The sequence below is a fragment of the Ahaetulla prasina genome, chromosome 5 (genome assembly GCF_028640845.1).
Source record: "Ahaetulla prasina isolate Xishuangbanna chromosome 5, ASM2864084v1, whole genome shotgun sequence".
Lineage (NCBI taxonomy): Eukaryota > Metazoa > Chordata > Lepidosauria > Squamata > Colubridae > Ahaetulla > Ahaetulla prasina.
The window spans coordinates 29,234,899-29,261,020 of record NC_080543.1 but is presented as its reverse complement, the minus strand read 5'-3'; the positions used below and the strand labels follow the sequence as shown (position 1 = coordinate 29,261,020).

General features: G+C 35.8%; 1 protein-coding gene and 1 long non-coding RNA gene across 4 annotated transcripts; both read left to right on the top strand.

The window, feature by feature from the left end:
* The first annotated feature begins 4 nt into the window (after positions 1-4).
* LOC131199268 (uncharacterized) lies at positions 5-9,929 on the top strand. 3 transcript variants are annotated; one of them, XR_009155312.1, is made up of 6 exons: positions 5-422; positions 1,014-1,148; positions 1,606-1,671; positions 3,584-3,655; positions 4,067-4,228; positions 8,710-9,929. It is a non-coding gene; the product is annotated as an uncharacterized LOC131199268 (long non-coding RNA). The 3 variants fall into 3 exon arrangements; XR_009155311.1 differs by having other exon boundaries at positions 5-519; positions 3,584-3,643; XR_009155310.1 differs by having other exon boundaries at positions 14-422; positions 3,584-3,643.
* Positions 9,930-17,149: 7,220 nt separating this feature from the next.
* On the top strand, positions 17,150-25,808 carry HMGB1 (high mobility group box 1). Its single transcript, XM_058185812.1, has 5 exons — positions 17,150-17,307; positions 22,064-22,225; positions 22,404-22,549; positions 22,664-22,838; positions 23,958-25,808. Exons 2-5 carry the CDS (start codon positions 22,076-22,078, stop codon positions 24,132-24,134), a joined length of 648 nt encoding a protein of 215 aa, XP_058041795.1. The 5' UTR covers positions 17,150-17,307; positions 22,064-22,075; the 3' UTR covers positions 24,135-25,808.
* The last annotated feature ends 314 nt before the right edge of the window (positions 25,809-26,122 follow it).

Genomic DNA, 26,122 nt, shown 5'->3' with positions numbered 1-26,122 from the left:
AAAAAGAGTCCTCGCCCCGAACTGCCCCGCCTCCTCTTCCGAGCATATGCGGCAAGCGGGGTGGGGGGCGGGGAAAGAGGAGGGAAAGGGCCTCTGTCTGGAAGATACGGCGGTTTGAATTTTATTTTTCCTTGGTAAACGCTCACCGAGGACGCGGGGAAGTAAAGAGGCCACTAATGCGAAAGTTATTCTGTGGGATTTTATAAAAATAAATAAATAAATTCCCCCCTTCTTAGTTTTGGCGTGGGAAATTTAAGACTCTCGAATTAAGCCATGGTTCCAGGTTCATTCCTTCAGAGAGGAGGAGTTCCCTTACTAAATACTGTATGCTTCTTTGAGGCTATAGTTCTAGATGCAGTTCTTTAAAAATAAATCCTATTGAGCCTCCGAGGGGGATGATCTACTGCAAAGGAACTCCCGAGGTATCTTCGTCTAAACTTTTGCTTTGGGGTTTCTTTCATTGCCATTTTGTTGTATCAAAACTGTTTCATTCCATATGTTTGCCGAGAGGAAACGGAGGTATTCTACATTCCTAAATATGGTTTTATCTGCTTGGGATTTTATGTAATTTTGTTAAGAACTAGACAAACAAATTATCTTAAACAAACAAGTGAATTTTAAATAACGTGATTTAAAACTGAGCCCTTTACTCTCTTTGGGGCTAGGCTTTATGCATTCCTTATGTTTAAGACTTGTGCATGAATTCTTCATTAAAAAGTTGGATGTTCAGTTAAAGGGCTTTTTGGCAGACACAGAGTTTGGGAATCTTAAATGTATAAGGTCTAGTCAGTCATTCTTAAGAACAGTAAACTCTTAAAAGTAGTTGTTTGGGCAAAGGGGCATGTAGCAAACAAGGCTAACAGCATGTATACTAGTCTGTTCTGCAACTGGGAATCTTTATCCTCCATGAATTTCTTTGTACTTCGTTTTAAAGTTTTTGCCCATGTAAACACAAAATTTCACATTGTAATTAAGATCTCCATGAAACTGTATGTATATATCCTTTTTTTTAGATACTCAGAAGTGAAGGCACTGGCACTACAAAACTGTCATTATCAAACTGAATTGCAACTGCAAAGCTCTCACTGAAGAAAATGATCCAGTTGCTTTTTTTGAAATTAGAAAAACAGACTGAAAAAGAGTTACCGGTATGTTCTACAACTTGGGACCTGTATAAAGGTTTTACTTTAAGTGTACAAGAAGTGAAGGTATTTTCAAGAGGGCCTCTCCTGCTACTGTTAATGCGTAGACAGCTTCATATCAAGATAGATAGATTCATATCAAGATAGATTATCAAGCTTACAGCATCTAAGCTATTAGGGCTTTCAACTTTAAAATTTAGAGTTTGAATTGTGAGGAGAAAATATTTACAGGATTGCAAGGATGCCTAATTGTCAAATTGTCACAGGGTAATTGTTCCAATTTCTTGGACAACTTGCAACTTCTTCAGTTATATGGTATCCTTTTTGTGCTACTTCTAGCAAACTTGTAGATATATTCCAGGTGTGGATGTATTATAGATTTGTAGAAAAGTATTATAATATTGACAAATTCAGTTTTAATTCACAATTACCTCCAAGCACTTGTATTCTATCTTTTTCACAGCAGGAGCACAAGTAAAGCAACATTTTTTATTGATCTATCTGCCATAAACTCAAGATCCCTTTCATGGTTAGTTATTCTTACTTCAGTATGTATGTGAAGTCAGAATTTTGCTCTAATATGCTCGCTTTACGTTTGTTTATTCTAAACCATGCTTGGCATTTTAATATTTATTCTTTCACAAATTCTTTTTTTTAGTAATTCTTAATAAGCTGATGTTGTTTGCAAACTTAGTCATCTCATTGCTTATTTCTGTATCCCAATTCATGTGTTGTGCTAAGCCAAAATGTAATTTGTTTGGTTTTTAGCTTTATATATTGGGTAACTACAGATATTGGTTTATAAACCATAGTCAATGTCTTAAGAGTATCATGTGAATCCCATTAAAGAATGTTTGAGGTTTTGAATTGTGAAAGGACTTATATTTGCCCTCAACTCACATCCATTTGTTTAACAACTGTACTTATGATGGTCACAGTGTTCCCATGGTCGTGTGATCAAAATTTGGACTCTGGGAAACTCAGTTTGTATTTACAATTGCATCTTCCAGGAGTCATGTGATTGCCATTCTAACTTTCCCTGGTGCTTCTGAAGAGCAAAGTCAATGAGGGAAACCTGATTAATTTAATAATGACATGATTCACTTAACTACAATGATTTACTTAACAACTGCAGCAAAAAGTTGTAAAATTGGATGTGACTCACTTAACAACTGCACTTAGCAATAGACATTCTGATCCCAATTCTGACTGTAAGTATGTATACAAAAATTATATTGATTCTTTGTTAAGAAAACTTCCTGTTTGTCCTTGATAATTTCTGTCTTTATTCATCTATTTCAGTAGTAATTCACTAGGTCGTCTAGAAAAGATATTAAGTAATCAATCTGTAATTTAGTGGATTCTGATGTTTCCAGATTTGCTGACATGACATCATTTATTTAGAAGTGCCACTGAGTTTAGCATAAATATACAATTATAGTCTTAGTTTGGATCTGTCCAACTAAAATACGACAGAGTAGTATTTTTGTTATTTATCTGGAATTGTTTTATCATTACAGTTGGTCCTTGATTTACAACCATATTTGGGACCAGAATTTCCATTTCTAAGGCAGTTGTTAATTGAGTCTTAAGCAATTTTACAATTTTTTTGTCATTGTTAAACAAATCACTGTGATTATTAAGTAAAGCATGAAGTTGTTAAGTGTATCCAGTTCCCCAGTTGATTTCGCTTGCTGGAAGCTTCTGGGAAGGTTTCAAATGAAGGTCACATGACCCCAGGATGCTGCACCCATTGTAAATATATGCCAGTTGCCAAGTGTCCAAATTTTGATCACTTGGGGATGCTGTGAATGTTGTAAGTGTAAGAACCAGCCATTTTTTCAGTGCTGTTGTAACTTTGAATGATCACTAAATGAATAGTTGTAAATTAAGGATTACCTGTATGTAAGGCCCAGTTTGGTATAATGGTTAAGATATCAGGTGAGAACCCAGGAAACTGTAAGATTTTAAAACAGGATTAAATTACAATAAGCTAATTCTTGTAAAATACCAATACAATCCCATATGTGATTAATGACAGCTTCTAATAATTTCAGTGGGACTTTTCCCCTACTAGGTGAATGTAAACATTTCTCCAAAATGGTCTACTTGCTCCTTAGAGAGAAAATTGGAATTAATACAACTACTGAATAAAAACAATTTATACAGATACAAATTTTTCTGCAACCAAGTGCTGTAACAAATGTATTATAACTGGTTAATATGTAAATCAGCTGTTTTATTTTAAAGATTCATATTTCTTTAATACGTTGATAACTATCAGAACAAGTGTCTGGTGAGGTGGACTATAATCTATGAAGATGTGTGGTGTAATATTAGTCAATAAGATGTCACAAGACTTTACTTGAAAGTAGTATCTTGAAATGTCTTTGTTTCCATTGGGATATGTATAAATAAATTGCTCATTCTTTCCTCTGTAGATTTCTATATAGAACACGAATGGAAAAAGAAAATTAGGAGTAAAGCCAGATGAATGGAAGGTAAGAAAAAAGGTAATTATTTTAAGGTAAAGAGGTAATTTTTTAAAGGTAAAGGAAATAAAATGGAGACAATAACAAAAACAAAAGTATAACAAAAAGGTTACATTCACCAGGCAAATGCTTGTTTCAAGAAACAGCTGATTTTCCAGTTCACTTTCAAAGGTATCCATGCTTTTTAGCAGGTAGCCATTTATACCTCAAGCCAGTCCCTTGTTTTCAACATTGCCCTCTGTTATTCTTAGTAAATTTAAGATGGCATTCCCTCCCCTCCAAATTCACAGTTAACTGTTGTTGTTGTTTTTCGGGGGGGGGGGGGAGAATCTAGATAGACAGAAAGACATTGTATGTTGGTATTTTTGGTCTTCCCTTTTATATGTATTCATTTATTAACTCTATTTCTTATTCTAAAATAACATTAAATAGGTCAATTTGTCCTGAAAAAGTTGGAAGCCACATTCCATTCCACCTGAGGGTTTATGCCATTCTTACTAAGAAGACAAAAAGGATTGATAAGAAAAATAATTTTATAGTTTTGCAGATTTATGAATAGGGAATCTAAATGGATCTAGGAAGATAACTTTAAAAGTAAGCCTCTATTTATTTACTTATTTGATGATTATTTGATGATGATTGATTATTTATAACTTTCCAATCTACAACTGCTGCTTTAAAAAACTTGATCTTGCAAACAAAATTGTGGATATTTTTCCCTTTCTTTTGTAATCCTTAACAATTATTCTGAAATAAGTAATGCATCTAACACATTAAATAAATCTCTAAGGGAGGATTAGGAGCCATAGGTAGCACTTGGGTGGTAATATCTTCTAAATTCCCTGAGTTACTTCTTGCTTTCTTCTTCAATAATCCTGCTATGCAAACTGATTATACTGTTGTTTTCAATGTTTTTTTAAAAAAGTAAAACAGAAAACCAAAGCAGGTGGGATATATATCTGTGATGTAGGATGCTTAGAGTCACTTGTTGAGATACATGGCTGCAGAAACTAAATAGTTAGATTATTTTTAAGTCAAGAACCAAATATGGATTGTAGGTTGCCAATTTCTGTTTTCCATCTTTGGATGGATAGTATTGACTCTTGGATAAGGATTAACAGAAGCTAGTCAGAGATGTTTTTCTAACTAAAATCACCCAATGGCCAGCTAAACGAAAAAGCAGTAGTAAACAGATCTAATTAGAATTTTCACATTCTGGAATCTATTCCTTTGTGAGAGGTTAAGAGGTGTCTTTTATTTCAGTGTCTAGAAAATATAATTAATATAATTTAAGATATACAGTACAATATCATTGAATCAGGTTTATCTCCCTTACATTTTTTATTGTTTTCAATTTGTATTATAATTTTTTTTTACTTTCTTCTCAAAAACAGATAGGAAGATTTAAGTCTGAAGTAAAAGATTATGCAATTTTAATTATTTTGACATCAAAAATATCACAGTACAAATACATAGTGGTCATAGAATTGTATATAATAAATAAAATACATGCAGATTAATTCCTGATTAATAAAGGAAATCAAAGAATGAAAAATTCTCCCTAGTTGACAAAAATAGTAACTGTCTCCTGTGTTTTCAAATTCATGAATGAATGGGTTTTCTGGCAATATGACACATTATTTAAAATAGCTAAAAGTGAAAGATAATTCAAGCAGCCTCAAAAAGATCTTTCAGAATTTAGAGAAGGCATATGTTAAGGACACGCGCACCTTTTCCTAATTTAAATAAATACAGATAGGATCTGATTTGTCAATGACTGACCAGGAAAGGAGTAATGAGGTTCTGGTACATAGTTTAATTAGAAACTATAACTGCTGTTCAACAGTACATTTCATGTTTGGTTTCTTGAAAAAAGGGTAAAAAAAGAAGCTGCTTGTATTGTCGTCCCTGTATACAAATTTATTGTGCAGCTGTTCTTGGAGTAGTATATACAGATCAGTTCACTAACCTCAAAAATAATATTATAGAACTGGAGAAAATGCCAAAAAGAATGACCAAAATAACTTAGGAATTAAGGTCATAGGCTGTAAGAGTGTAGCATTACTCCCTAAGAATAATATTAATTAAATTAAAGTTTGATTAGGGACAAAAAAATCTAAAACTGCTCACTTTGATGTTTTCATGGTGACACAATATACAATTATTCCGACATGGAAAGATGCTTTTAAGAAATTGTGCAAAAAATTCTATTTGAAATACCAACTTTTCTTACTGTTAACATTACCGTACAATAATACAATATTACATTAATATAAGCTGCCCAGAGTTACCCTGTGGTAACATGGGTGGGCAATAAATTGGATAAATAAATAAGTATAGTGGTGTATTGTATTTGTGGATTTTATGTCATAAAAAACCTGGGAAACTTTAAAATACATTTGATGAAAGATGAACAGAATAAAACTCTAACAGAAGTTTATGTCACCAAAAGCAGTTCAGACTTCTCATATAATTTTGAGTGTTTGCTCTTCCTAATTTGAGAAACTTTTCTTCAGTTGCTGTTATTAGTCTTCTTGAGTTTTGTGAGATTTCCAATACAGGTATTGCTTAAAATAGATTATGAAATAGCCACATGAATTACATAAAATTTATGACTATCTAATACATTGTTTCATAATATTATGTAGTTGATGCTAAAAACAGTAAAAACAGTCTTTAGATAAGTAATAATGGATTGGATAAAGCTAATAAGCTAAACAATAACATAAATAAAACAGAAAATCTAGGAATAAGAAGCTTACGGGACCATGGATATAATACTTGATTTGTACAGGCTATGAAATTTGATGTGTCCCTGTGGTCCAGAGTTTTCAAGAAGTTGTAAATGCCTGGCATTTGGGACTTGATATGTTAACTTACTCTTCTCGCCAAAGGGATATCTATATGTGAAATATTTGTTGACAGTACAGAGATATTTTGTTTTTTTTACTATATGCATTGTTTTAATTTGATTGCTGTATCAGGTATGTATACGGTCACAGTCTATGGTTAAAGCAGCCTAAGAGCCCCAAAAATAAATACATGCAGATTAATTCCTGATTAATAAAGGAAATCAAAGAATGAAAAATTCTCCCTAGTTGACAAAAATAGTAACTGTCTCCTGTGTTTTCAAATTCATGAATGAATGGGTTTTCTGGCAATATGACACATTATTTAAAATAGCTAAAAGTGAAAGATAATTCAAGCAGCCTCAAAAAGATCTTTCAGAATTTAGAGAAGGCATATGTTAAGGACACGCGCACCTTTTCCTAATTTAAATAAATACAGATAGGATCTGATTTGTCAATGACTGACCAGGAAAGGAGTAATGAGGTTCTGGTACATAGTTTAATTAGAAACTATAACTGCTGTTCAACAGTACATTTCATGTTTGGTTTCTTGAAAAAAGGGTAAAAAAAGAAGCTGCTTGTATTGTCGTCCCTGTATACAAATTTATTGTGCAGCTGTTCTTGGAGTAGTATATACAGATCAGTTCACTAACCTCAAAAATAATATTATAGAACTGGAGAAAATGCCAAAAAGAATGACCAAAATAACTTAGGAATTAAGGTCATAGGCTGTAAGAGTGTAGCATTACTCCCTAAGAATAATATTAATTAAATTAAAGTTTGATTAGGGACAAAAAAATCTAAAACTGCTCACTTTGATGTTTTCATGGTGACACAATATACAATTATTCCGACATGGAAAGATGCTTTTAAGAAATTGTGCAAAAAATTCTATTTGAAATACCAACTTTTCTTACTGTTAACATTACCGTACAATAATACAATATTACATTAATATAAGCTGCCCAGAGTTACCCTGTGGTAACATGGGTGGGCAATAAATTGGATAAATAAATAAGTATAGTGGTGTATTGTATTTGTGGATTTTATGTCATAAAAAACCTGGGAAACTTTAAAATACATTTGATGAAAGATGAACAGAATAAAACTCTAACAGAAGTTTATGTCACCAAAAGCAGTTCAGACTTCTCATATAATTTTGAGTGTTTGCTCTTCCTAATTTGAGAAACTTTTCTTCAGTTGCTGTTATTAGTCTTCTTGAGTTTTGTGAGATTTCCAATACAGGTATTACTTAAAATAGATTATGAAATAGCCACAGGAATTACATAAAATTTATGACTATCTAATACATTGTTTCATAATATTATGTAGTTGATGCTAAAAACAGTAAAAACAGTCTTTAGATAAGTAATAATGGATTGGATAAAGCTAATAAGCTAAACAATAACATAAATAAAACAGAAAATCTAGGAATAAGAAGCTTATGGGACCATGGATATAATACTTGATTTGTACAGGCTATGAAATTTGATGTGTCCCTGTGGTCCAGAGTTTTCAAGAAGTTGTAAATGCCTGGCATTTGGGACTTGATATGTTAACTTACTCTTCTCGCCAAAGGGATATCTATATGCGAAATATTTGTTGACAGTACAGAGATATTTTGTTTTTTTTACTATATGCATTGTTTTAATTTGATTGCTGTATCAGGTATGTATACGGTCACAGTCTATGGTTAAAGCAGCCTAAGAGCCCCAAAAATAAATACATATCAAAGTAAATAAATCTATTTGAAAGGTGGTTGTACTTCTAAATCCACTTTTGCTTATTGATATATATGTAATGTGAACTGTTTTTGTCTCCTTTGTTGTAATACTACTTGCCACAATTTCAATAGCTATCCATATGTTGTAATACTGATTAGATTCACAAATTGTGTTTAAATCATAATGTAGCTTGTTTGGATTTGTCCAAGTGCCATTGTATGACTCTAGATACTATGATTTATAAAATCTGGTCTGTAGACTTAATGTAATGTATGGATCTAGTGCCTATAGCTTTTTCAATAATCCATGTAAAAGAAACATAAATTAATGCACAATGTGGACGCATTATGCTAATTCTTGTGTTATTTAGAAGGCTGCCTTTGAATATTTTTACAAATGTCAGTGCAGGTAGTCTTTACTTAATGACCACTTTTTCAGTGTGTATTCAAACTTTCAACACCCCTGAATGAGTGAAACCTACAACCATTTCTGCTCTTCACAGTGTCCTGAGGTTACGTGATCACCATTTGCAACCTTCTTTGCTGACTCCCTACAAGCAAGCTTTCCAGTGAGAAAGCTGGAAAAAGATCACAAATGACTACATCTTTTTAACTATGGAAATTCCAGCCCCAATTCCCATAATTCCATCCTTTTGAGGTCGGTAACCTGAGGACCCAGATTGTTGGGGGCAATATGCTGACTCTGTAAAGCACTAAGTGAAGCGGTATATAAGTCTGAGTGCTATTGCTATTAACCGAGGGCTATGTTTGTTAGAAAGCAGAGAATAAGTTCCTTCAGACCTACATGTGTGTAGGTCTAACTATTATTATTTAAATTTGTATTCTATCTTTTTACCTTGGAACCAAAATTCAAGAAACATAACAAAACAACTGTGTTTAACTGCATTTAATTAAAGTAATAACACAAATTGATACCATATAAATAACTCATTAAAAGCTCAAGAAACATTACAAAAACAATAACTATATGTAATTGCATTTAATCAAAGTAACAACACAAACGTAAAATAATACCATATAGGAACACATGAAAATTGTTCAAAAAAGTAAATAAAAAAGATGTATCTTGATACATTTCTTGAGGGTAGACTAAATGGAGAGTTACAGCAACTCTAAAAGGAATTCATTTCAGTCCGGGAGAAATTCTGCTAGAGATCTCATCCTATGTGTCCAAAAAAAATAAGTATCTATAACAGATCTGTGATAAGGCCTCCTAATTTTTGTCCCTCAGATAGCCATTGAAGAATTTAATGATTACATCCAACATCAAGCCCACAAAACAATTGGCCAATATAAAGATTTTTCAGCAAACATGTTGACAAAATATATTTCCTTGTTATTATTCTGACATTGATGTTTGCTTTTGCATGTGGATTTTAACAAAATCAAATTACCGGTAACTGAATGCATACATGCCAGTTTGTGGTGGTAGCTAAGATGCTGGTCTAGAAACTACAAGACCCTTGAGTTGTAGTTCCACCTTAGGCATGAAAAAGCAGCTGGATGACTTTGGGTCAGTCACACACTCTCAAACCAGTCTTCTTCACAGGGTTGTTCATGCTGGAAGGAAAGGAAAGGAAAGGAGTATTATGTATGTACACCATCTTGACTTCTTTATAAAGTAATAAAGATGAGATAAAAATTTAATGAAACTAAATATTTTAAAATTAACAAAATTATGATACTCTGGTTTTTTTCATTTTTCATTTAAAGACAAAACACAACATGAAAAAGAAACACAATATATGGAAACTGTATGACAATGTTTCATAATTTATTAATCTACTGTAATAAATCTGTTCAGCTTGACAGACTATTTTTGAAAACTTACCTGTGATTCCCAGAAAGTCCTTCTTTTAAGTATAATTTAAAAGAGCTTGTTTTATAGGTCAAAAGTTACAAAACAAATTACTTGTCTTTGGTAAGAGGTTAAAAGTTATAAACAAATTGCCCAAGCCTTTCAGGATCAATGCAACACAAACTTCTTGTAAAATTTTACAGTAACACTAATCTGTATTAATACAGTGACGTAGTGATATGTGTATATGTATCACTGGCTACAATGGGACATGTTTTTGAATATGCATGTTTAGAGAAGCAATTTAAGATGAAAACAGCTTTACATCCTCAGGCAACAGATGGCCTCAACGTGGACATCCTGTTTTGAAAAACAATGGTATATACAGGATAGGTTTTAGATATTTTTCTAAAAGATTACTGAATTTGAGATTTTGATGGGTTATCAGTTTAAGTTTTGTGTTCTCTTCTGTTTTTCCTCTGACATTCTAGATGTGTTCATGAAAACCTGTTGTTTCATTCAAGCCTTTTTTTTTGTGAATGCCAGGAATGGATATTCATTGTACTTCTTTCTTTTCCTGTCCAATATAATATATTTTATGTTAAATATTTAGAGAACTTTAATGTTTGGATTTAAGGAGTTTCTATTAGCATTAGGAATATCTGCAGACATAAGGCTAAAACATATGAAGAACGGTTGCAGGAACTGGGTATGTCTAGTTTAATAAAAAGAAGGACATGGGGAGACATGATAGCAGTGTTCCAATATCTCAGGGGTTGCCACAAAGAAGAGGGAGTCAGGTGTTCTCCAAAGCACCTGAGGGTAGAACAAGAAGCAATGGGTGGAAACTGATCAGGAAAGAAACAACTTAGAACTAAGGAGAAATTTCCTGACAGAACTAATAAGTGGAACGACTTGCCTTTAGAAGTTGTGAATGCTCCAACACTGGAAATTTTTAAGAAAATGTTGGATAACCATCTGACTGAGATGGTGTAGGGTTTCCTGCCTGGGCAGGGGGTTGGACTAGAAGGCCTCCAAGGTCCCTTCCAACTCTGTTGTTATATTATATATATTATATTATAAGAGTAGGGCCAGCAACAAGTCCAGAGAGTGAATAATCAATAACATGCATACCTGTTCTGTCAAGCTGACAGGAAGAAGGCAGGTACATGCCCTGGAAATGTTATCATTTTTTGCAAACTGGACTGGTAGCACTAATTCGAGAGGCCACAAATTGGGATTTCAGTGGCAGTGACTGCTGTGTCCAAAGATAAGTGTATTTGTGGGTGGAGATTAGTTGGCATCCATCATGAGGAAAAGTGGAAGCCTGCATGAGCAGTAGTGGAAATGACAAACAGCACATCTTGACAATGAGATGGGCGGCATATAAATTTAATAAAGTGCTGCAGGAAGACAAAGAACAATAAAAGAAACAAGAAATGAAAAATTGTGACTAGGAATTAATTGAGTACCAGATGCATAGGTAGGTGAATGGACTCCATTCCGCCTGATTTTATTCAAGGATTATAGCTTGGTGTAAGTAAGTAAAGGGACCTAGTAAAGGGAACATTGGAGGAATGACAAAGCGATGGAAAGGACAGTTTCATTTCTTTGGTGGGAGATGAGGAATGGAGAAGAAAGGCTCCAGCTCAAAGTGAGAGAACAGGGAAGGCTCCCAACTTTGGAATGAGATGAAAATTCAATGGAAAGGAGGGTTAGAAGTGTGGGCTATAAAAGAAGTAAAATTGAGGGTGTTTTGTTAGATGAATGTAGGAAAGTGTGGAAAGCAGTAATGGATTATTACTGAGTAGCTGAGGGAGGTATGGGAGGAACTGAGGATGAGCTGTTACAGGAGAAAAGAGATTGGCATGTATGATCACTCCCCAATTCTAGCTTCCTAATCTTAACTCAATATGCAGATAATTAGACTATTACCATCACATTAGCTTTACCCTCTTGCTATCACTGCTTGTACTGCTCTCCACTTTTCTTCGTTGAGGTGGGAAGGAAACACTAAGCCAAGTATTACTTTTAAAAGAAGAACTTATTTGCCCATCTTTAAGAGGCCATTTTTGCACCTGGCTTTATTAAATGATTGTTGTCCAGTCTCCAGATTTTCTTTTCTAGAGAAAGTTGTTTAAAAGGTGGTATGGTAGCTACAAACAATTCTGAAGGAAATGGATTATATAAAGACTTTTGTGCCAGGAAACCTAGGCATGTGATAAAAATCATATTGTTTGGTCTCACGGGTGCCCTCTTATAGAATTTGGTGATAAGGAACATGATTCTCCTCATACTATTGAATCCTTCAGTTTTCAATATTATCAACCTTCCAAATTGCTGTGATTCTGTTCAGTTATGGTTTCATTCCTTCCTACCCGCGCAATGTCAGTCAATGATTGTGCAAAGGAATGGGGATTTTGATTACAGTCACTCATGTTTTTGATATTTCTTAATTGACCTACTGCAGCACATTGTATACGAGGCCACCTAGAAATTTCAGATGGTACAAAATATGATTTCCTGTTACTAATGGATTAAACCACGTACAACCTTTTAATCCCTATTTAATGTAAGCTGTACTTGTCTACCAGTTTATTTCTGGATGCAATTCAAGGTGCTGGTTAATATCTATATGGCTTGGAACATGGCTATCTTTGATGCTGTACATTCCAAAGACAGGTGGTCCTCAAATTATGACTATACTTGAGCCCACAATTTTGGCCATTAGTTATGGTCATATAGTGGGTCAGACATCACCACACCTGATTTTATTACCTTTTTTTCAGTGGTCATTAAGCGAACACCACAATCATTAAGTGAACATATTCGCTATGGTGGTGTGCTCCAGCAAAATGGTGTGTGCACCAGCAAAACTGATTTCCAGCTAAACATGTGACCATGAAACATTGCAAATGGCTGTAAATGCAGGCTAGTTGCCAAATGCCCCAAATGTGGTCACCTCACTGGAGGGTAGATGTCAGAACTTCAAATTTACATCATAAATCCCTTTTGGGGTCTGTCATAACTTCAAATGGTCACTAAGTGACTAGCCATATGTCAAAGACTATCTGAACAATCTACACTAATCAGATATGTTTGGGAATCCCAATCACTAGGAATCCCAATCACTAGGGAAGGAAGCTCAAAATAAGCATTGTCCTTTTCTTCCTGTGGAATAATTTGTCCAATAGTAATTTGGACCCCTCCCCTCATAAGACACTCGTAAACAGTTGGCTATTTCAGAGAACCTTCTGGGAAAGATGATATAATAATAGAAAATACCTAGTAAAATTATGAAATTATGCAAGATTTGTATTGGGTTCCAAGTAATAAATCCATACCAAGCGAGACTCCGAGGCATGTAGATTCTTCAAAAAATACTTTTATTTGGAATTATCATATTGGCACATATCTAATGAAAACTGACTCTGAGGTCTCCTGCGGTTTTCACCTAATTAAAACTAAAAGTTTCACAATTTTCCCCCAGAGATTAGAATAGCCCCCACTCTAACACTCTTCCAGAAGGCGCTGAAGACCTGGTTCTGTCAGCAGGCCTGGGGAACCCAAAGTGGGATGGAGCCCATGAAATGGCTTGTGTGATCGTCGGGGTGGGGGGTGATTTTATTATATTTTATTATATTAATTTATTTGATTCTTTTTTATTAGTTTTATTGTTTTAAATGAGGTTTTATATTCTGTAAGCCACCTTGAGTCTCCATGTGCGAATAGGCAGCAATAAAATTCAATAAATAAATAATTTCTCAAAACAATCAGCCACATGGTCCAATCACAGAATGGGTTGGCAGCCAAATGGCATCACTGTGCCTTCTTCTGACCAGGTGTGAGAATCTCCTTGGTTTCCAAGAGAAAATATGTTGTTTTGGCTATATGTTCCTCTCTATCTCAATTCTTCCCTCCCTATCCATCAGCTTCAGTGTGGCAACACTGAAGCTTCAGTTAGGTCAGCCTCATAATTGACAATTTGTGGAAAATTTTGATTATGATTATATACAATATTACTGTTTTGCTGGAGCTTCCTCTATCTTGTAACTTGGTTTGATTGATGTATCATAGAAATTATAGTAAATAAAACATATTAATGAACTATACCCAGTAGTAACATAAAAACTCCACAAGTAAAGCGAGCACAGCAGTCACACCGACCTGTGCGTTCTCACAGAGAGGGACTCCTCAGGGTACCGTCAGCCAAGCAATGTCGGCTGGCGGCCCCCAGGGGAAGGGCCTTCTCTGTGGGGGCTCCCACCTTCTGGAACGAACTTCCCCCAGGACTTCAACTTCCCGACCTTTGGACCTTCCGCCGCAAGCTGAAGCCGTATTTATTTATACGCGCAGGACTGGCATAGAATTTTTAGAAGTTTGTATGATTCGGTTTTAAAATTTGAAAGTGGGTTTTATTGTTCTAAATGCATTTTAATTTGGGGCTATATTTAATAAGTTTTTTAATTATTGATTTTATTCTGTATTTATTCATTGTTGTTTTATTTGGCTGTGAACCGCCCTGAGTCCTTCAGGAGAAGGGCGGTATAAAAATTTAATAAATAAATAAATAAATAAATAAATAAATGCTGGTGACAACTTCTAATTGCTGCATATTACAGCCTCTGACCCCAATATTGGTGTCATTTAGATACAGATGTCTATGGAATACCGGTAGAAAAAAAATGATGTTTTATCTTGGAATTCTGAAAACAATTCTGGATTGGTTTTGGTCCAGCCAAAACAAAACCTGGATCATTTTGATTCCAAGTTTTGTCTGAGAAAGAATCTGGAAGAGCAGTGCAAAATGAGGAGGACAAGGCTGATACAAATGATACTGCTCCTAATTTCTTTCTCTTTCACATTCCCAGTGTGTCGGCCTGATTTCCCTCACCTCCCATTTGTTGCTATTATACCTGAATTCAAGTGCAGCATACCATTACTGTTCCTTTTTTTATTTGCCATATGCCTGCCCAGTCCATTTGTTCTTCTCCCCATCTTTCTTCCCTGTAGCAGCCTCACATATATCTGTCTCCCCAGTCTTCCTTTCTCTTAGCTGTGACTGTTGGGCTTGAATCTAGTAGATTGCCTGTCCACAAATAAGGAAGCCTTGGTAGCCAAGGAAGTTTACCAACAGGAGTATAACAGTTTATTATATAGATCTCTATATACCGGTGCTATACTATACTGTATTTATCGATTTTGGTCAACCATTTTGACTATCCCTGAGCTTCCAGGGCACGGATGCAGATGGAAAGATGTTAATTTAGGCCTGAGAGACTATTCTTCCCAGGTTAGGCAATTCCAAAATGGTAAAATATATGGATGGCTGCAGACTGCTTCAGATTCTAACTCCAAGGCCTAGTACCGTTAGCAGCTAAATTAACCTAATTTTGCCTTTCCATATCCAGGATTTCTAGTTTAAGAGGTATTGTAGTTTGATCAGAACTCATGGATAGGAAAATCTTTAGCAATAGGGTGTTGGGAGTTTATCCAATAGGGTCTGGTTCCAGATTAATAGGAATTAGCCAGAATTTATGAAGGGAATCAGGGACATTGGGTAAAGTTAAACTTTTTTTTTTTAAATTAAAATTGTTAGCAATCACAAGGTTCTTGAAGTAAACCAGCCTCCACGCAGAGGATGGCATTTGGGATATACTTGGAGATTTGGAGCACTGTCTTCAGGAATTTATATTGAACCGTTCCAAGGATAATATTAAGGATGTACTGTAGAACAATTTTTCATATACTGTAGGATTTAGCTTCAAATAACTAGATAGTCACAAGTACAATGCTTTCCCTTTTTACCTGGAAGAAATTCAGGATACTTGAAGCACATTTCTATGTTATCTCTATTTGAACTTGGACTGTCTTTTTGCTTGGGGCATTGAAAACTCCCCCATTTCCCATATTTAAAATATTGGATCTGTTCAATCTTAATGCCGTGGATATGGATGAAGTGAGAGTAGAATAAATTGTTAAAATCACACATAGTGCTTTGGATTACCTATCCAAATTACTACAATTACTACCCAATTACTTGGGTTCTGCATATGGAAACGTATTAGCTATTAGAAGCAAGTGGGAAGTGTGGAAAGCCAAATCATCAACGGTAAGTCATTCTAGCACTACTGCATTTTGCATTTTGAGCACAAATTTTGAAAACTTGAAGTCTTTATATTATAAAATTAGAATATAACTCCATTTTCATTGTGCTTATAAAAAAACCAAGTACCCATATAGCAAGTTTTAATCACTTTAAAATAAGACTTGAAGTGGAATCTCAGTGTGTCTTCTGTAAATAAAGAGTTTTATAAATCCATGGTTGAACTTTAGGTCCACAGAGAGAATTTGAATGACTATAAAATATAAGGATTTCAGAGATTTCCTATTTAGGTCATGTTATGTGCCATCTACCTGAATGAAGCTTATGTAAAAGCTTGTCTTAGGATATTTGTATAAAAAATATTTTCAAACAGTATTAAGACCAGGGTTTTATAGTAACAATATGTATTTAATGTGTAGATGTGTTCCACCAGTTTATAACTAGACCTCAGTTTATTCATATAGAAAATGGGATTATTTTGTAAAATTGGATCAATTCTTTTGGATCTAATGAGGTAAACTGCCAAATGTATTTAACTGGCAAGTTATGTATACCTAAGATCCATGAGCCGCTTGGTTAAAGTTTAACACTAAAGATTCCCTTATTTTTGTTTTCTGTATTTAATAACAAGGAACTGTTTGGTGTTAGGAGTGTTTTTAGAACCCTTTACTCAGGCTGCAAAAGGGTTCATTTGACGGTGCGGATGATGGTGCGGCTAAAGCAGAAAGGCTCCTTTTGCCTGCACTGAAAGTTATGCCATTGCCTATGAACCGCTCTCTTCATACACTGTACTAGAGCAGTAGTTTCAGCCTCAGAGCTGTACATCCCGCCTCAGCCATCTCTCTTCCACTCATTTTTACATTTGCGCGCCCTTTCAATCCCAAGTGACGTATCTCCCGCCGCGACCAATCAGCACTCTCTTCTGGTCAGGACAATGGAAGGTGTTCCTCCAACCCGCTTAGCTCCTGCCTCGGCGGCAGCCAATGACAAGAAGCCTGTGTTGAGAGTAATGTTACCAGTGCCGAGAAGAGTGAGGAGGCTGCGTATCGATCCAGCTCACAGCCATTGCAGTGCATTGGACTACATACTAGATCCAGGCAGCCGTGGTGGCCAGTGTGAGCGTGTTTGCGACTTGTTTGAACTGCGGTTCTTGAGTGTAGGAGAGTGTGGCACAGGGTAAGTATATTGCGGGTCCTCGGCTAAGAAGCCAGCCTGAGTTGAGGAGGCCGACGCTCCCAGCCTGGCAACGGTGAGGCTTTGGGGTGCGAGGGGCAGGATTCGTTCCTCACAGCCACACACACAAAGGGGGGAAATCGGGCTAGGACCGAGCACACACTTTCCCTCGTCACCTCGGAGGCGGAGAAGGGTGGCGGGAAGGCGGTTGAGCCATTAAAAATAAAGCCGCCTGGGGAGTTTGGAGAAGTGGGGGAAAAGGGACCATAAATCCTAGGGAACCCCCCCTCGTGCCCCAAAAATCCCCACAGTCACGATCGGGATCGACGCCGTAAATCCGTGTAAATGGAGGAGAAGGAGGACTCGATCCGTTTTAGCCCGGCAAGCGGGGCGGCGGAAAGCGGTCCAAGTGTGAATAAGCTGCTTACATAGCACGGCGATACAGAGCCATCTAGCCATTGCTGCAGCGTCTGTGAAGGGTTGGTGGGGGGGGGGGAAGCGGCGGACTCCACACGGACGCCGTGTGGTCGGTCGAACGCGGAGGGGGGGGGAAGAAGAAAAACCGAGGAAAAATGGGGAGTGGGCGCGGTGTGTGTGGTGGTGGGGGTCGCCTCGCCCGCAGGAAGCCCCGCGATGCTGAATTGCAGGAGCGTTTCTGGGCGTTGCTGGCCTCGGGGCGATAAATCACCTCGGGAACTGCGCTTGCTGTAACATGGCTGACGAGAGCCGTGTGTAGAGCAAGAGAAAACAAGGCGAGAGGAGGGCTGGCTTAAGCGCAAGGCAGGGAAGGGGGAGGCGCGGACGGGCGGGCGGGGGCGCAGTTCAGGGGAACTTTTTCAAGGCGCCTTTTCTCCCTGGGCGAGAAAGAGCGCCGGCGACCGTTTAAAAGTCCAGATCGGCCGCAGGTGAAAAATTTTTCTTTTGCCTTTTTTTTTTAACCCCCCACCGCAACCCCCCCTCTTTTTTTCCCGCCCTTGACTTAATCGGGGCTTTTAACTATATAATATATATAGACATATAAAACTGAAAGGAGAGGTTCTGGCGGGCTTCAGGAGAAACGAGACACTTCTCTCTCTCTCCTCCCCCCCCCCAGTTCGCATTGCTTGCAATGGCTGAGTGTGTGCGCCAGAGTACAGAGCGCACTGACACACACACGCACACACACACGCACAAAGGGAAGGAAGGAGCCATATTCTCTATGAAGCAGCGGCCATTCCGAGAAGCGGCCTCTCTTCCTGCTGCAAAGGCAATGCACGGGCAGCGCTTCTCGCTATAGAGGCGCCGCCACGCAGCGGGCAGGGCTCGGGTCTCGCGCACCCGCTGCCAGCCGAGCCTTTCCGCCGTAGCGGAGCTTCCGCGAAGCGCATTTCAAGGGGACTTTCTCTCATCAACAAGGCGGTTGCACAAAATGGAAGGAGAATCGCTGCTGCCGGTGGTGACCTTCTTAAGCAGAAGCCTGCGCCATTGTAAAAAAAAAAAAAATCCGCCTCGCTTCTTCCATGTAATAGTGAAGCACATGGAATTAGAAGGCTCCCTCCGTTTCACGGTTTTAGCTGTGGTGCCTGCGGCCTTGTAAAAGAATGCCTATTAGTTTTGAGGCAGTTTTTCTCAACCTTTAAAAAGGAAAAAAAAAAAACTCGCACGTGATACTTCGCTTACCCATAATGTGGACTTCTCCTTACTTTATCGCACAGCTTTTTAAAAAATACATGCCTGACTTCATTACTTAATAAAGTATGTTTACTATGGCGTGGTTATTTTTCTATTCTACTTTTAAAAGGCTCTGTATTATAGGATGTAAATTAACAAGGAAAAGTTTAAGATATATTTACACTTTTCATATTGTATGTTTGGAAATAACTTTATTTAAAATAACATTTTCTTAAGGTAAGGCAAATTAAATATAGTAACATGTTCTTTATATATTTCTCTTTTTTCCCTATTTTTTATTATTGAGTCCAATTATTCAGATATCCTTATTTATTCTTGAGTTTTTTTCTGACCTATTTCCATATAGGCATGAGTACTTGATTTTTGAGTCTTGTTTACCTGATCAAAACTTTAGACTGGGCATGTCTAGAAAAAATTTTTTCGTGTCCACAGGCCAAACTGGTAGGAAATTGCTTTTATGGCAATACTGGTCAGAACTACATTTCTATACTTAAATTATGCAAATTAAGGCAGAAGTGCTTCTTGAATATCTAAGAACACTCAGAAACAGTATTTTTGCTCCTTAATAGAAAAGTTTAACGCAACCATTTAAACACTTGAAAAAACAAAATACTTAATTTAAATTATACACATTAATTTAAATATTGCTGGATAAATTTAAGGTCTATCAAGTAGGAAACTACTGTAGTTATATTTTTTTAAGTCCTTACTAGTCTCACAAGGGCAGTTTTTTATTGCTTTACCAACATTTTTTTCTAAGTGTTGATGGCAGCTCAGAACTCAATTGTTTTTAAGAAGTAGAACTTCTGTTTTTTGGCTCAGTTATAAAAGCCTGCAGAATTACATTTGTCATTTTATTGCCTACTTACTATGTAAAAATAATGATAGAACTTTTCACAAACCTATTTTTAATCCATAATTTTCCTAACCTGTTCTAATATTCATTATAAGCTTGTTTTGAAGTGGCACATGGAAATTTGTGTCTATGAATATGCTCACTGTGTGCTTATGTGCCTGGAAAAGTCCATAACACATGCATTCCTCTCTGACATAATGTAGAACTCAGAAAAATTATATTCACACAATCCAGAGAATAGGTGAAGTATTAGCATGTCAGTCTGGTTTGAAAACATCTCCAGAAATGTTGTGGCTGGCCTTAATCTGCCAAAAATGTTCTGGCATTCTAAAATGTGGCATGCATCTTCACAGACAGTGACCTGTTTCCATCTGTTGGTGAAATTGGTTGTTGCACATGAAATTGGATAATTTAGTACCAATTTAGTATTTGTGATTAAATACCATACCATAAGAAGGTTGAGTAAAGGACAATGTTTCTGCATGAATTTCATGTGGACAGATCTCATATATGAAAGGTTGTAAAGGAACATGGTAAAAAAAGTCTTTGATTTAATTTTATACATGGAAGAAAAAAAATGAAAAATAGAGTACTTGATATAAAATACAGAAAATAGCCGGGGCAGATTTTTTCAGGTAATTGTACAAACATACCTGTGCATGGAGGTTAGTTTTGGGTTATTATATAATCAACAAGGTATGCTTGGCAATTTAGTTTGAAAGAAACAAAAGATTCAGAAGTTGTAGACTTTTTGACTTCTAACCAAATTAGTAGAAAATATTTTTTTTCTCCAGGATTTAGTATCAATTTATGTTATGTGTCATAAAATTTATAGATATGTTATATGTATAGACATTCCTTGTGGTCAAGGAGAAAACACTGAAGCTAGTATAACATTTTGTGATAATTTGTATAAGCCAAGGCTGTTTGAATTCTTATCAGTAAAAATTAACAGGTATCTTGTAACATAATTTTTGTAAATTGAGCATTTTATTTTATTTATTATTCATATTTGTATACCGCCCTATCTCCCGAAGGACTCAGGGCGGTTCACAGGCAAATAAAACATTTATGTACAAATTAAAATAACCATTAAAAAACTTATTCTAATGCCAAATTATTAAAAATATAAATATAAATATTAAAAAACCAATTAAAACCCCTATAAATTTAAAATCTAGTCCAGTCCTGCACAGATGAATAAATGTGTCTTGAGCTCGCAACGGAAGGTTCGGAGGTCCGGAAGTTGACGGAGTCCTGGGGGGAGTTCATTCCAGAGGGTGGGAGCCCCCACAGAGAAGGCCCTTCCCCTGGGCGTCGCCAGACGACACTGCCTAGCTGACGGCACCCTGAGGAGTCCCTCTCTGAGAGCGCACGGGTCGGTGAGAGGTATTCGGTAGCAGTAGGCGGTCCCGTAGATAACCCGGCCCTATGCCATGGAGCGCTTTGAAGGTGGTTACCAAAACCTTGAAGCGCACCCGGAAGGCCACAGGTAGCCAGTGCAGTCTGCGCAGGATTGGTGTCATACGGGAGCCACGAGGGGCTCCCTCTATAACCCGCGCAGCCGCATTCTGAACTAACTGCAGCCTCCGGATGCCCTTCAAGGGGAGCCCCATGTAGAGAGCATTGCAGTAATCCAGGCGAGACGTCACGAGGGCGTGAGTGACCGTGCATAGGGCATCCCGGTCTAGAAAGGGGCGCAACTGTCACTGATAATATCTTCATTATTCATCTCCAAATGTGCTGGCAAATACAGCCCCAGGAACCTAATGTATAGTATATGCAAACTTCTGAATTCTCCTTTCCTTAGGTCTCCAGAGGGTTTCCCAATATTTGTTATAGATTTGCATATATTACTATAACAATATTTAATTTTTTGATCAGAAAACCTTTCCTAGGCTAAGGGCTATACTTGACCTTTGTTATCCAGGGCCACATTTCAAAAAATAGTAGGTAGCAAAGACATAAATTAGATATATATTCTCTGGTCATGCATTTTAGTATTTTTTCCTTCTATCAGAAGGGAAGGGTTTTGGGGCTTTGCACATACTTAAGGAGCTAATGCATTTCTAGACTAGATAATAATCAGAAAAGGTTTGATTAAAACTTTTAAAGTAAACAGCCGTCCCCAAGTCAGATAAGAGTGCAGCTTTATCTCAATGACCATTCTTAATCAAATTGCTTACTATGAAATTCAAAATAGTTTGTCAAGAATTTCAATTTGTCTTTTAGAAATCTTCAAAAATGGGCAAAGGTGATCCTAAAAAGCCAAGAGGTAAAATGTCCTCGTATGCCTATTTTGTGCAAACCTGCCGGGAAGAGCACAAGAAGAAACACCCAGATGCTTCAGTGAATTTCTCAGAGTTCTCAAAGAAATGTTCAGAAAGGTGGAAGGTACTGTTTGCTAAGATAATACAAAGCACGCTTATATTAATATAATTTTAAAATTATCATTTTTGATTCTTTAAATGTCATTTTAAAATATTTTTATTCATAAGAGGTTTTATTCCATACTAAAAGGGATGATAAGCTTTTATTAAGGATGCTTTTTGGTCATGTTTTATATGCATAGACTATGTCCGCTAAGGAAAAGGGGAAATTTGAAGATATGGCACGAGCTGACAAAGTTCGTTATGAAAGAGAAATGAAAACCTATGTACCCCCAAAAGGAGAGTCAAAAAAGAAATTCAAGGATCCAAATGCACCAAAGAGGCCTCCGTAAGTAGATTTTTATAGTTTGTATATATGTGGTAGTATTATACTGAATTATTTTGAAGCTGCTATGCAAAATTCATTTGTTAAAACTTAATTGTTCTGTAAATTTATTTTCAGTTCAGCATTTTTCTTATTTTGTTCTGAGTATCGTCCAAAAATCAAAGGAGAACATCCTGGTCTTTCCATTGGTGATGTTGCAAAGAAACTTGGAGAGATGTGGAATAATACATCTGCAGAGGATAAACAGCCCTTTGAAAAGAAGGCTGCTAAACTGAAGGAGAAATATGAAAAGGTAAATTACAAATCCATTTTAACATAATATTGGAATAAAATCCAGGCATTTATTATCAAGAGCATAGCCATACGTTTGTGCATTTTTTTCTGGAGTATTGAATATTTTAATACAAATTCCAATTTGGTAGGAAAAACAAATTAGTGCATTTAGTCTTGTTTGCTTTTGTGGAATGGAAGTTCAAATCCCACCTTAGTAATGGAAGCCATCTGGGTGACTTCTCTCAGCCTAACTCACCTCACAGGGTTGTTGTGGGGAAAATAGGAGGAAGGAATATTAGGTACGTTTGCAACCTGGAGTTATTTGTAAAAATAAGGCAGAATTTAAATAAAATACATTTTAAACGAAGCTGGAGAATTAGTAAGACACTAGTGATAATTTTTAAAAATAATTTGGATTAATAATAATTGCATCTTGTAAGCAACTTTTAATAGATTCATAATATTATGGCTTTACTGCATGTTGATTAATGTAAAATATTAGGATCCTATCTTAGAAATCCTATCTTCTGTAAAAGAAGTATTTATTGAATTGTCACAATCATAATAGGAATTTTATGAATTTGGAACATAAATTTATGGTAGTGCCAAAATATACTATATAAAACCACTTTTAGTTGGGATTATAACATGTTTCAACTGGGGATAGGGACTAGGGAAGGACTGAATAACATGAATGATGGCTTGATATTAGCATGATGAATTTATGAGTTGAGCATCAACACTTTAGACCACTCAGAATATTTCTCAATATAAAATAAAATTTAGAATATCAAAACACGGACTTGGGGCAATGGAAAAACGTTTTAAAAAACAAATGAAGCAAAAATGAATTATTTGAGGATTGGTTTACTGGGTTTTACTATGCAGTTCAAAGGAACATAGTTCATACATGCTGAAGGTGGCACCATCTACTCTTTAAGTGAAGTGTGTGAAAAGTTGGATTCTTTCATTTAAACTTTATTAAGTGTAACTGCAGCCGGCTTTCTGTGTCATCCAAACATGTTTTATGATCAGAATTGCATTTTTGTTTTATTTGCATTTAAACTGAATAACTATTGATCCCATTATAAACGAGTTTATGTTGTGTAAACAAAATTCTTTTTGCTTTCAAACCAAGGATATTGCTGCATACCGAGCTAAGGGAAAGCCTGATGCACCCAAAAAGGTAGCTCCTAAGCCTGAGAAAAGCAAGAAAAAGAAAGAAGAGGAAGATGATGATGATGATGATGAAGAGGACGACGAGGAAGACGAGGAAGAAGAAGAGGAGGATGAGGAGGAAGAAGATGATGAATAAGTCTTTTAGATCAGATTTTCTTGTCTATAAAAGCATTTAACCCCCCTGTACACAACTCACTCCTTTTAAAGAAAGGAAAAAAATTAAGCATAAGGCTGTGTAAGATTTGTTTTTAAACTGTACAGTGTCTTTTTTCCTTTTTCTTTTTTTGTATAGTTCAAAACTACCAAATATGTCTTTTGGTAGACTTGTCCTTTAGTGGTATCTCAGTGGCCACTAATGTTGCCTAGTACAGAATGGGGGTTGTAAATTGGCATGGAAGTTTAAAGCAGGTTCTTGTTGGTGCACAGCACAAATTAGTTATACATGCAGATGTAGTTTATTATTCATCTTGAGTTGTCTGCCTCATAAAATAATAGTTGTTCTGTTAACTAAATACCACTCTGTAATTGCAAAAAAAAAGAAAAAAAAGTTGTAGCTGTTGACATTCTGATTGCTTCTAAGTAAATACATTTTTAAAAAATTTAGTATTGTTGTCCTTTTAATAGGTGCCCTTGTAAAGTCAACATTTCCCTTTTTTTTCCTCTGGAAACTTAACTTTTTATGTTTTTGCCCGTTTGGGATCACGTCAGAATTTTGTCTCTTCATGTAATAAGTTGATAGAATGATAACAAGAGCTTTGAGCAACATGCCCTATATAATCATGATAGGGTAGGAAATAAATATATACCGGAATATGCAAAACATGTTTTTCCCCATGTAACTGGTCACAATAAAAAAATGTTCTTAACCAATTTGTATTTGCTCAGCTTTTGCTATGTACAATATTCTACTGAGTTGTATAAATTTGCCAGTTTTGGAAGGATGAGAATTAAAATACCATTTCTGTGGCATGAAGTACTTCCAGGATAAAAATAATTTAGGATGCTTCTGCAATCACTAAGTATATTCTCATTTTGATCTGCAAGGAATTTACATGTATGACTTCATTGGCTAGTAGTAAGTTTGAATTTGCAAATACTTTAATACAGAGGAGAGTACTCTATCTAAGCAGGTAAAGTTAAATACTAAATTACTGTAATCCTTTTAGGATACCATGTCAAGTGATGATTGTGGGCTTTATGCCATGGATACTCCTGGTAGTAAACCTCCCACAATAAAATACTTTACTTTGCTAATGTTTTTTATAAGTGATACCATTGATTGATTTGTATAAATTCATGTTTTCAATCCACTACTAGTTTTAGCCCATTTTCAAAATTTTGTATTGTCTCAAATTAAAATGAGATGTATCTTTTTCTGTTATCTTTTATAACATTTTTGATGTCTGCCCATTTTGTAAGTTAAAATAGCAGTAGGGGGGGAAGTACATTTTTTCCATTTAGCTGTGAAATATAACATGGTATTCCAATAACCTCTGATTTGATAAAATATAATTGCTTTGAAAACCAAAGTTAAATTTTTTGCATTTTCAATAAAAATGCTGGCAGTTATGAACTCGGCGGAATAATCTGGGGATTGATTGAGAATTCTGTAGTTATGAAATAATGGTGCCAGTGTTTAAAAAATAGCATTCTTGTAATTTTACACACTTTTTTGATGGAGTATTGTTTTGTTATACAATTTTGACTTTTAAGATTCTTACTTCAATTTTGCATTTGTTTATGTATAACCTCAGGAGAATATTGAACATCTGATTTCCTGGTTGATACTAATAAAATAATAATTACAGAGGTTTTATATATTTAGTTAAGTTATTTTACTTAAAATAATTTTCACTGATTTAAACCACTCCAATATATACCTATACTATGGAAATTCCATAAGCAGCAATATTTATCGTTAATGTGCAATAGCACTATTACAAATTACAATAATACAAAAAAATGTTCAAGGAAGGTGTTTCATGACCTCATAAATTGCTTCAGTGCAGGTGTCTCTTGTGGAAAGACAAAAAATATTTTTATGTAATTTCTAGACAACGTAAGCCTATGAATATCGGGTAAGAAATAAGATTCAAGTCAACATTTCTCCAGATAGCTAAAAAA